This window comes from Phaseolus vulgaris, chromosome 5 (assembly GCF_051622355.1).
Source record: "Phaseolus vulgaris cultivar YP4 chromosome 5, ASM5162235v1, whole genome shotgun sequence".
NCBI classification, from domain to species: domain Eukaryota; kingdom Viridiplantae; phylum Streptophyta; class Magnoliopsida; order Fabales; family Fabaceae; genus Phaseolus; species Phaseolus vulgaris.
In genome coordinates, this window is record NC_143502.1 from 7,034,734 (window position 1) to 7,047,136 (window position 12,403).

Consider the following 12,403-nt stretch of genomic DNA (forward strand, 5'->3'; position numbering starts at 1 on the left):
CTCTTTAACCTCATAAACATATATTATTTCTAACAAAAAATTATATTATTATGTTTTAGTTATTATTTTTACATTTAAATTTAAAATCACTACTATTATTCTCTTTATACATTAATTATTTAAGGATAATTTTAAAATTATTTATCACTATTGCAGAAAAATTAGCACTGCTTCATTAACCAATTTCTTTTAGTAAAAAAGAGTAAATTAGTATTACTATTTTATATTTAAGGACAGAGAATAATTCCAAACACTGTGATAAGTTTATTAACTTTTAATATAACTATATTAAAAAATTACCTATAAGTTTGAAATATATGAAAAATGAAACTTGAAGCAACTTAAAAAAAAATGAAACTCAAGAATTTCCCATTCATTCATTTCTTGTGTACTACTTGAATACAACCAGCAAGCATGGCTTAGTTCTCACTATTCACTCGCGAACACTATTTTCTTTTCCGCAATATTATTTCCTTCTCGCTCGGTACCAAAGAAGTCGCTAGAAGAATTAAAGAAAAAAGAGAAATAAAACAGCTAACAACCGAAGAGAGGGAAACGAAAACTGAACCGAACCCCGCGAAGAGAGAGAGATATGCGATTGCGGTGGCGGCGGCGGTGGTCAGGGTTGTTGAGTCCCCAATCGACGGCCAATGCAGCGGTTCGTTGTGACGGCGGACGGCGGCGTTGATGGCCCTGCAGATGACTTGGCAGCCGAGTCTCCTGAGTCAGAAACGCAAAACCGGTCCTCCTATAGGGCTTCGTAACCTAGGCAACTCGTGCTACCTCAACAGCGTCCTCCAGTGCCTTACCTACACTCCTCCCCTCGCCAATTTCTGCCTCACTCTCCAACACTCTTCTCTCTGTAACCGGCTATTCAATTCTCGTTATTCTTTCATTTTTAGTTTAATTTCTGCGCCTTGACCTAATTCTTGCGTTCCGTTTCGAATTTTGAATTCAGGTGATTTCTCTGCGTCCTCGTGTCCGTTCTGTATACTGGAGAAGCAGATTGCGCGTTCACTGAAATTGGATCTCTCGCACGACGCGCCTTCTAAGATCCAGAGCTGTATCCGGATCTTCGCGGAGCACTTCCGTTGTGGCCGCCAGGAGGACGCGCACGAGTTCCTCCGCTACGTAATCGACGCCTGCCACAATACCTGCCTCCGCCTCAAGAAGCTCCGCCGCAAAGGCGGAGACGCTAATGGCGGCGGCGGTGGAGACGGTGGCGGGAGTACGGTTGTGAAGGAGATTTTCGGTGGCGCCTTGCAGAGCCAGGTGAAGTGTCTGTGCTGTGGATACGAGTCGAATAAGGTTGATGAGATAATGGATATTAGTCTTGATGTTTTCCATAGTAACTCTCTTAAAGACTCCATGCAAAAGTTCTTTCAGCCTGAGGTTTTAGATGGCAACAATAAGTACAAGTGTGATAGGTAAGTTACCGGGTGGTACAAGTGCGTGAGTATATTTTTTGATTTTTAAATATATGTTTGGACAAAAACTTATAGTTCCTTAGGTCTTGCGTGTTTTGTTCTCCAATGAGAATTGCAGTTTCACTTCAACAATAGGCATAATTCTTTAATGCAAACCTTTATTATGTGACATGAGATAGAACTATAGTTCTGATTGGAAAACAACTATCGAATTGGATGTGAGTTTTGTCCTATTTGTTTTGTATGCGTTTGTGGGTTTTAATTGTTGAAAGGATGATACTGTGAATGATTGATGTTCAGTTGTAAGAAATTGGTGGCGGCTAAGAAGCAAATGTCCGTACTTCAAGCACCCAACATCCTTGTGATACAACTAAAGGTTAGTTATATGTATATATTTAGTTTTTTTTGGTTGTTAAGATCGGTGGTGGCCTGGGATTTTGAAGGATAGTGTGTTGATGAAATTTGGATTGTAGAGATTTGAGGGCATATTGGGTGGCAAGATTGACAAGGCTGTTGCATTTGAAGAGGTTTTGGTCCTTTCTAGCTTCATGTGCAAAGCAAGCCAGGTATGTTTGGTTTTGTTTTGAACTAGTTACCACTACAAAAGGGTGTGTTAGTTTTTTCATGTGGAAGCACTCGTTGGCATCATTTAGGAAGTGTAGTCACTTTAATAGTAGTCGTGTCTTTATCATACCAGCATTTGCTTTGGACAATAATCAGAAATATATTTTATACTTCTTCACTAATATAGATGGAAATATGACAATAATTAGGCGAATAATAGCATTTTATTTTGTCTGCAATGTCTCATTCTCACCAGAAAACATTTGTTTTCCTTTTTAATTTAATTTTTGTTTTTTATTGCTTTTGTACGTTGTTTATAGTGTAGTTGTATTTATAGTTGAGTTGTATTTATAATTTTTAAGATTTACTGTATAGTCTTGTGTGAGCCTGTCATGTTGTTCCATGCTTTCTAGGACATTATACAAAGTGTGTAATCCATTGTAATGGTCTCCCAAAATTTGTTTTCTCACTCAACCAAAATGGCCACAATATTGGACGGGAAATTTTTTCAACCGAAGTCTTCCAATGATTTGCTATGTTTACTTATGCTAGAGAGTAAACGTTTCTATCATAGGGAAGAGCCACATGGACTAGTGATACAGGCAATAAGCCAAAATAGTGTGGGCAACCTTGAGAGTTAGTTTTTGAGGTTGAGTGAGACTTAAACCAAAATTATAATATGGTATAGGAGCCTATCCTAGAGTCATTGTTGAGCTACCTACATTTGCCATGATTTAGGTTGGAGTGTTGGAAAGCTGCTTTAATTGTGAAAAACCCTTGGTTCATCCTAGTTGTGACTTCTTTGGACTGCCTTATTGTAACATTGAATGGGGTGTGTCTAGTGTTCGCAGTCATGGCAGCAATAGCTAGAGATGTCTTAATAAAAGTTATAAAGCTTGGGAAATATCAACATTCAAACCAATTTTATGGTTTAGAGTTGGAGTCTTTGTCCTAATTTTTAAGATGGTATCAAAGCCAATCATAGATCTATTGTAGGGTCATTTGAATTGGTAGTTGCTGTGCTCTAGACTTATAGCTCTGGGCGTGAGAGGGGGAGTGCGTTTGGAAAGCCACCTGAGTTGCTACCACTCATAGGCTGGAGAGGGCTACCTTGGAAGGTTGACTACTTGAATTTAGAGAATGACCAAAAACCACTGAGTATACCTCCACTTATGTATTATATATATACATATGTATATATAATGAAAAAATGAGAATGAGACTAGGAAAAGGCTACAACCTATGACTCTTACTTGTAAGCTAGAAATATTCAAAAGGGTACAAAAATAATAAACAATTATGGGTAAATAGTTCATTTAGTACAATAATTATTGATATATTTTGTTTTTAGTACAATAAGAATTTTTTTTACAGTATTATGGTATGTTGCCCATGCAAGTCCTTATGTGGCCTTAAGAAATCACTTTGTGCATGGTTTCAACGGTTTTGGACTGTCATCCAATAGCTTGGAATGATACAAAATGATGTTGATAATTTTCTATTTTATTGTCATTCTCCCCAATGATGTGTCTATCTCATTGTATATTTGGACAACATTGTTATCACAAGCAGTGGTAAAGAGAGTATTGGACACTTGAGGGTATTTCCTTGGTATAGAAGTTGCATAGTCCAAGGATGATTTGATCCTATCTCAAAGAAAACATGCACTGAACATTCTAGAAGAAACAAGGATGTTAAATACTAATAAGCCTATAGACACACCAATGGATTTGAGTGTAAAACTAGTACCTAATCAAGGAGAATCGCATTTTATTTCGAGAGGAATAAAAGGTTAGTTGGTAAGCTAAATTACCTCATTGTGACTCATCCTAGCATCACCTTTGTCGTGAACGTAGTAAGTCAATTTTTAAATTCTCCTTGTCATGACCATTGGGATGCAGTCATATTAGTTATAAAGTATATTAAGAATTCTCTAGGAAAAGACATCATTTATGAAGATAAGAAAATACTCAAATTGTTGGGTATTTTGATGTTAACTTGGTAGGGTTACGAAGCGATAGACACTCCACTTCAGGTTACTATGTTCTTGTTGGACGTAATTTAATATCGTGGAAAAGTAAGAAACAAAATGTTGGGATAAGGTCAAGTGGAAAAACAGAATATAGGGCAATGACAAAAGTCACGTGTTGGCTCATATGACTAAAACAACTACCCAAATATCTTAAATTTTAAGAAAGTTCTGAAATGCACCTTATATGTTACAATAGAACAACATTACACATTATCTTTAATCATGTCTTTCATGAGAGTACAAAACATATCGAGATACAATGCTATTTCATAAGCAAAAAACTGGAGTCTGGAAATATCACCACTAGATTTGTGAACTTTAGTGAACTATTGGTTGACATATTCATCAATTCTCTAAGAGGACTGAGAATTGATCATATTTGTAGCAAGCTGGACACATACATATTATAAGTTATAACTTATGGAGGAGTGTACTACTTAAAGGAATAAGGAGCAAATTCTATATAATCAAGAATGTATAGATTGTGTATGTATTAGTAGGAATGCTTTTACTTATTCCTTATCATATCTTTATTATCATTCATATCAAATTTCTTTCTTTATTTTTTTGATCCATTTTCTCAATATAAATAAAGTATGTGTTGTCTCAGAAACACACGGTATCAACTCAATGTCTCTCTTCCCACTAAATTGCTTCTTTACTCAGTTATATTTCATATGGAAGATATGGCATACACAAGGTCTATTTGCTTGTGAGATATAAAAGCTTTGACCTGTTTTCTGACAGTGGGACACGAACAATCCATTATCCTTTGAATATAAAACTCATACATACATTGTGGTAATATTTAATTGCAAAAGGTGTGGCTAATTTAGGACGTTGAACTAAATGGCGAAACATCAAAGAGGCTAAATTACTAATTATTAGTGTGCCACTTACAGTAAAAAAGACATAAATTGCTTGGTGAAGGCCAATAAAGGTTGAACATTCCAACCCAGGTTGGCATCTTTAAGAATAAATGTTGTAACATTGCTAATTTGTAACATTTCTAATATTTCCCTCACCCACACTCACAGTTTTAATATTATTTTTAGCTTCTTTTGTAATGGGCATCATTATGTAGGATCCACAGCCAGAATATAAGCTCTTTGGCACTATTGTGCATTCAGGCTACTCCCCCGAATCTGGTCACTACTATGCTTATATAAAGGTTTGTTAATTTTTAGTTTATCTGTACACAAATTATGTAGCTATTACATCGATTCCTAAATAACTTTTCATTGTGCCAATCTTATTTCCCTTTTTGTTCATAGGATGCAATGGGTCGGTGGTATTGCTGTGATGATTCTAGTGTAACAGTTGCAACCCTGCAAGAAGTTTTGTCAGAAAAGGTTTACATTCTTTTTTTCTCTCGAACTAATCAAAGGCCAGTGTCAAATAGTATTTCTCTTGCTTCAAACGGTGTAAAACCTCATTCCAATGGGAACCAAGCATCTGAATTCCCAAAGGTTGGTGTACCACTGAAAGCTGTGTATGCAAAGTCAAGTTTTGAGCTATCTCCATGGAAGGATATGCCAAGTGTAGCTAAGAATGCTAAAGTACCTTCCAGCTCACGAGTGAAGTTTGACATTAATGGAAGTTCTACTTCCAAAAGAAGTCCTGCTCCTGTAAATGTGAATGGGAAAGTTGATGTTTCTAGGAATCAGCCTTTATTAATAAATGGACATGTTAAAGATTCAGTTTTTTTGGAAAATGGTAAGAAAGATCCTTCACCATTACCCACCAGGAATGGTATTGACAAAAATAAAGTTGATATTGACAAATTCAAAAGAAAGGAGTCATCACTTACAAATGGTCACGGTGATAATCAGATGGTTGATATTCATTCTGTAAAATCGGATCCCAGGGAAGATACTGATAAAAACAGGGTAATAGCAGGGAAAGGTTCTGACAACTTTAAGCTAGGAAAAAATGGCCTCAGCAATAAACCCAAAATATTGGGGAATAAGAGAAAGGTACATGAGGACCCATGCATTTTACTTGCACATGATGGTCAGTCTCAAGCAAGAGTTCAAGAACTGAAGGACAAGTAAGACAGTTATTTTCAACTCTTTTTTTTAGATTATAGTTCACTGATTTTTTAGATGATTCCTTGCTATGCTTTATGATTCTGATATTTATGTAAATATTGCATCTTAATACTTTTTTGTCTGCGTTTCATATCTTGGATTGAGACTTTTTATTTATGATATCTTACTTTTACTGAGGCTTTGTTTCAATAATCTTGTTGGTGGGGAAGAGAATACCAAATTTTGAATCATACTGATAAGAACCAGGAAAATATGATAGAACAACCTACTCTAATTGTATTAATAAGAGATGTTTCAGCTAGAACCAATGAGATTCTGAACTGGGAATACAATTAGCAATAGCAGAATAACAAAAATGATATAGGGCAATTTATAAAGTGTCCAATTCTCCCCCAAGTCCAATACAATGTCAGCCTCCTCCCGTTTCCCTACATCCTCCTATACTTTCTCTCTCTCTTACTACTTGTGCACACACCCCACACCAGTAATGCCAAGTCATCGATTAGTTAGGCCCCCAATTCTCCTTCCTTATTATGATAAAGTGTGATACCTCTCTTTTGTCTCCTAACACCTTTAGCTTAGTGGTCTTGTCGCTTATATTTTGGTATCCAAGTCTTATAGCATTCCAATTTGTAGGAAACATTTTGCAATTACTAATGTCAATAGATGTTCTTCAAAGTTTTTTCATAGCATAGTTTATCTCTCTTTCCTTCTATCTTCAATATCTGACATGCTAAAAGTATGTTGATCTGTTTATGGTTAATAGATTTATACTGTACTGAAATCTTCATGCTTGTGATTGGTCACACCCAAACTCGATGACTTACAAGTTAGCAAAATATGCCTATTTCCTGTGACAATCAGTTAACATTTATGTACATATTTCCTGTAACAATCAGTTATACAGCTTTCCATTCTGAATTATATTTTATGTGCAAGTCATGCTGTTTTCTTTCTAAAATATTCATTACATGCCTTATTCTGATACCATGTTTTCAAAACATTACTCAGTCTTGGGAAAGAGGTGAAGTCATATTTGATATCATGCGGCTGGACAAATGTGGTCTATGAATTTATGCGTTCTATAAAGAAGTTACGTGTACAAGATGGAAATTTAGAGAATGGAGATGAAACAAGGTACAGTTGATCATATTCTAGATTTCTTTATTCATTGAACCATTGATATTACCCACAAACGTGGCTGTTGCAGAATTTTTGTGAATAATAACACTCACCATTTTAACAAATTACCTTTTAATTACATAAGAGACTGGTTTCCAATTGTGACTATAGAGGCTCGGGGAAGGGATGTAGTGTTCTAAAAATGAAGCTTATTTGTTGTGATGAAGCATTAGAAAAGTATGATTGACCATGAGATGGTAGAGTAAAGAATTGTTTATAACCATAAGGGAGGACTTCATGTATAACCCGGGATTCTACTTTTGAATCAATTTGTTGTAACCTTCATATAAGATTTCTATGGAATTAATGTTGGGTGTATTAATTTTAGAAATATAGAGATATGCATTATAGTTTGAGGAGTTTTAGTTATAAATTAGTTGGTAATGTTCAGAAAGTTAAAACTATGATTCTTTTTGGTTGGGGTGATGTGGGGTGGGGTTGGCATTTGTGGTTAAGTGATTGTGAAGATTTCTTTTTGTTACTAAATACATAGTCATTCTTTCTTTACAATTTTCCCCTCTTTTTGGTTCTTGTTGGTTTGAAAGAATTAATTCTTTGGTTTAAGGGAAGGAATGTAGGAGAATCACATGATACCATTGGGTTCCATAAACAAAATAAAATAAAATAAAATTCTATAGGATATTATTCACCTTGCAATTATTGGAGCTCAAGTGTGTTATAGTTCTATATTGCATTGAAATGGACAAGTTGAGCAATATATATGTTTGGTCCTATCATGTTGGACTGGACTACATTATGGACAATTATCATGGATGACTTGTTATCACAGAACAATTACATAGGAATGTCCACCTTTATATTAAGGTTATCAAGTATGATCTTATTCCATGATTCACACACTTGAGTAAGGGCTCAAAATTCAGCTTTTACACTAGAAAGAGATACTTTATCACGTTTTTGGCTTCTCCACGTCAGTAGACTTTCACGGTCAAATGTATTATTTCCTAAAGAATAATCCTTTGTTAGCTACGTACATGTGTCTTTTTCTTAGATCTTGCATAAATTGACATGTCACAATAACTACTTAAGCAGTGTTTGGTCTTGTGTGATAAATAAATAAGTTTTCCTAGTATAGGAGAGCTCTCTTTACTTCCAATTCTATGATTACGTTCAATAGGAACTCTTGAGGTTCTATGTTTAACTTATATACTGTCATTTGACCCTATCTTTAGTCGATGTAGGAGCTTCAACATACCTCACGCCAAGGACTAGACATCTTGAGTGTGAGACTAACTATTTGTAGGTGGTCCGACAACGACTCAATATTTGGTGACGTAATATTATATACCCAACAAACCTTACTATAATAGACTCTAATATCAACTTGAACCATGTAAGAAAATAAAGAATTATTTTATTGATAAAAATTACACCAATTATATTCTCTTGATCTCTGTTTGCAATAATTAAAATCTTTAAAAAAAGGAAATAAAAATGTGTTGAAATGAATAGGAAGATTCTGAAGATATATATTTTTTAATTACTTTGGTGATATTGAGAATATTTTTTGTCCTAGTAATTTGCTATTTACAATCCATATAATATTTTTGAAAAACCGTAAGCTTCCACTCAAGGAGGGGTTTACAATGTGAAAGAGACATATTTGAGGTTGTTAGAAAAAATAACTTTTAATAGAATTTATTGTAAATGTGTTGTGTACTTTGTACTGTACCTATTTCCTAGATATATCTATCCATATTCTTTTCTCCTCTCTCTCATACATTACATTGTATTTGATATATCAAAAGTTATTATAAATATGAGATCCAAGAGAGGGAAATTCACTTTCTCAAATTCATTTCTAATTTGTTTGTACTGAGCGGGTTGATCCCACTCTGTTTGTCTCTGTCCGTTAAAGGAATTGTCATCCGATCACTATCTGTGCTCGTTTGTCGCTGAAGTTTTGTCCTCTGATGCTTGGGTTCGGTGTTCCTTGAGAAGCATTACCCAATCTCAGTGGTCATGCATCCAAACTCTAACTGACACGCCGTCACCTTCTCTACCAATCTAGGTTCATGCGTCTCATGTGCTGCCTTCTAGAGGTTGGAATCTTTCTGACTCACCACCGTTCAACTTGTTGGAGCATTCTGATCCCATTTCCATCTTTTGTTTCGGTACCGATGCGAGTCTTCTAGTGTTGATCACAATTTCTCTCACTTTAAGCCTTAGGTTGTATTATGTTCTTTCTCTTTTGCATTGCTGGACTAAACCTTGCCTTTACCTTGTTCAACATGTCTTTAGGAACTATCTGCTCTTTATCCAGGATAACTTTTAAGAAATTAAATGGAAAAAATTACCTATCTTGGTCTGTCTTAGTTGAACTTTGGTTCCTTGGCGTAGGTTTCCATGATCATTTAGAACATGGGAGTTCAATACCTCCATATCAAATTCAACAGTGGAAGAGAACTAATTTTCAGCTTTGTGCTCTTTTGCAATCCGTAGGACCTAATATTTTGACCACTCTTAGGCCATTTAAAACATGTAACTCTTTTTATAAAAAGGTCCAAAATGTTTTTGTGAATGAGAACATCTTTACAATTTGGCTAATCGATTGGCTTTTCTAGTAGTTTGATGATGGCATGCTGTCTTCTATTGTTGAAGCTTAGTCAATTGTTGAGCAATTGAAGATGTTCTTGGAAATTGACTCATTAGATGAGACAACAAAGAAGTTGGATACGTTTAATATGGTTATGATTCTTTGTGCATTGAATCCAGATTTTGATCATGTTAGAGATCACATTTTAACTGGTCAAGAAGTTCCTTCTATGGAAAACTTCACAACACGACTCCTTCGTGTTCCAACTCTTAAAAGAGTAAAAATTTTCAAGAATCCGCTCACTCTTCTGCCATGATTTCTACTTGTGGAAAAGGAAGTCGTGGCACTAAAAGAGTGTGTGGTGGTAGATGATGTCCTCAATGCACGTTGTAAAAGAATGGGCCACCCTCAAGAGAATTGTTACTCTTTACATAGACTTTCTTGACGAGGCATCCGATATTTCCAAATCAAAAGGTTTTGAGCCAAAGTTCTCTAATGAAGTATATCAAGAATATTTAAGGTTGAAATCCAATAACCTAGTCTAATCATCTACAACTCCTATTTTGTCAACAACTTGAATTGAGTCAAAATTCATGAATAATTGACCTAGGTGCATACGATCATATTTATGGCAACATCTCTTTGTTTTATACCTTATTGCTTGGTTCAAATATGCCTGTACATTATTGGGGTGATGTTATCCTAAGTGCCTCTTTTCTCATTAAGAGAACACCTTCTCCAGTTGAAAATAAAGAGTTATATATGCCTAAATAAAGAGTTGTACATGCCTCTGTATTGGTCCAAATATTAATGATCTTTCACAAAAATAAATAAATCATATCACAGCAAAGGAAACACAATATTATCAATGATTCAGGTAAAAAAGATATAAAAAGCTTTAGAACACCTTCAATGTCAAATATAATTTTTTTTATAATTGGATAACTATTAAGAAAGAAATTATAATTGTATAAATATGAAATCAGAGTACCAAATAATAATAATTGAATAAAAGTCAAATAATTATAGAAAAACTAAATCATCAAATATGTGCTTTAGAACAATTTTATTCATTGAAATTGCAGATTGCATTTCCTGAAATGCAATACATCTATGAACGAAATCGCATAATACTCATTTTAGTCTGATACAATACTCATTCAAGGAGAACTTCTTTCGAGACTTTGTTCTTTAATAATTAATTTGGCAACTAAGAATTGGAAGTTCCCTTTATCATTTCTTAACATATGTACAATGATAATTGTGATTTGACTCGCTGGTTTTAATCCTTGGATGTGCACTACGAGCAATGCAGGAAGTCGTTAATTAGAGATGCGCAGGTAGCTTTCAAATCAAAGATTCCTGAGTCATTGCGAAAGGATATGATTGAACGAATCCAATCCTTTATCCAAGAAAACAATACAGTTTTAAGGACCTTGATCTGAGCATGCGTACGAGGTGAACTATTTGTTTATGCTTATGCAATTTTTCTGTTCTGTAAGTCTTTAAATCAATTAGTGATTTGATAGTTTCTTTATCATTGTGAAAATATTGCAGCATGTTGATCTTGTCTTGATAGTGAGGCGTGTTGTATACACACTGTATTACTAATTATTGTAGTGATGGTGGTACCCTTACTGGGATACTAGTTTGGGTTTGTGACATACTAACTCTTTGAGCTAGTTCTGGCGATAGGAGCAGGAGAATATGGAGACTTGTTATCACCGAAGCTTGGCTTTGTTATGCTTCTAGTTCTTTCATGCATATTTGAGCTAGAAGTTCAGATTTCATGTCTTGCCATAAGTTTTCTTTCTCTATATAGGCTGTGAAGTTGTATTGAATCTTGAGGAGAGCATACCAGGAATTATATTCATTATGTACAATCTATTTTTGTCATGTGTACTGGAGCAGAATCTTAATTTTCTATAAAATTGCTCAACAAATTTTGCACCGAAAATTTGGCTGTGCATGACTAGTGATACATGCGCCATCCAAAACTGTATATACTTAAAAACCATAACTTCCTCAAATTGTGAGATTTATGATTCAGTTTTGATGAACAACAGCAACTAAGTAACTTGGTTAAAAAATGTCAATATTTTGGTCGACAAAATGAGTCTCCACTCAAATCTTCAAACTCATCCACTCAAAATGAGTCTTCAAACTACTCGTTCATTTCAAAACCTCTAGACTAACTAAAATTTGTCTGCATTCATTGTTCTTGAAATTTAGAGTTTTGCAAGAAGTTGTGCGGCTAAATGATGCAAGTGTGGCTGAAGAAAATGAAGATAAAAAGGTAAGCAATCATGGTGACGTTTGTTGTCCAAAAAAGCGACATTTCTGTAAAATATGTAAGGCTCTTTCTTTCTGTACTCATGATTACTAGGTGCACCTCCATGTTAACAGAAAAACTAAAATATCTTTCTTTCTTGCAGCATGCTGTCTTCATGATTACAATTACAAACATTGTTGTTACTGTGTTTTCTTTTTCTCTTTTGTACCTCCACTGCACTTACACTGCCATTCTAGTCAGAGAGAACTTTTGCGGCAATCAGATATCAATCAATCAAACAAAGTTTCTTTACTAAAA

General features: G+C 34.8%; 1 protein-coding gene across 1 annotated transcript; it reads left to right on the forward strand.

Annotated features, from left to right (window-relative positions):
• Window positions 1-371: 371 nt before the first annotated feature.
• Window positions 372-12,403, forward strand: UBP25 (ubiquitin-specific protease 25). The gene is given in 11 exon segments (XM_068643299.2): window positions 372-862; window positions 959-1,427; window positions 1,728-1,803; window positions 1,901-1,993; window positions 5,108-5,194; window positions 5,298-6,073; window positions 7,086-7,211; window positions 11,129-11,213; window positions 11,215-11,271; window positions 12,046-12,164; window positions 12,249-12,403. Coding segments are annotated over 9 exon segments (1,917 nt in total). The 5' UTR covers window positions 372-687; the 3' UTR covers window positions 11,245-11,271; window positions 12,046-12,164; window positions 12,249-12,403.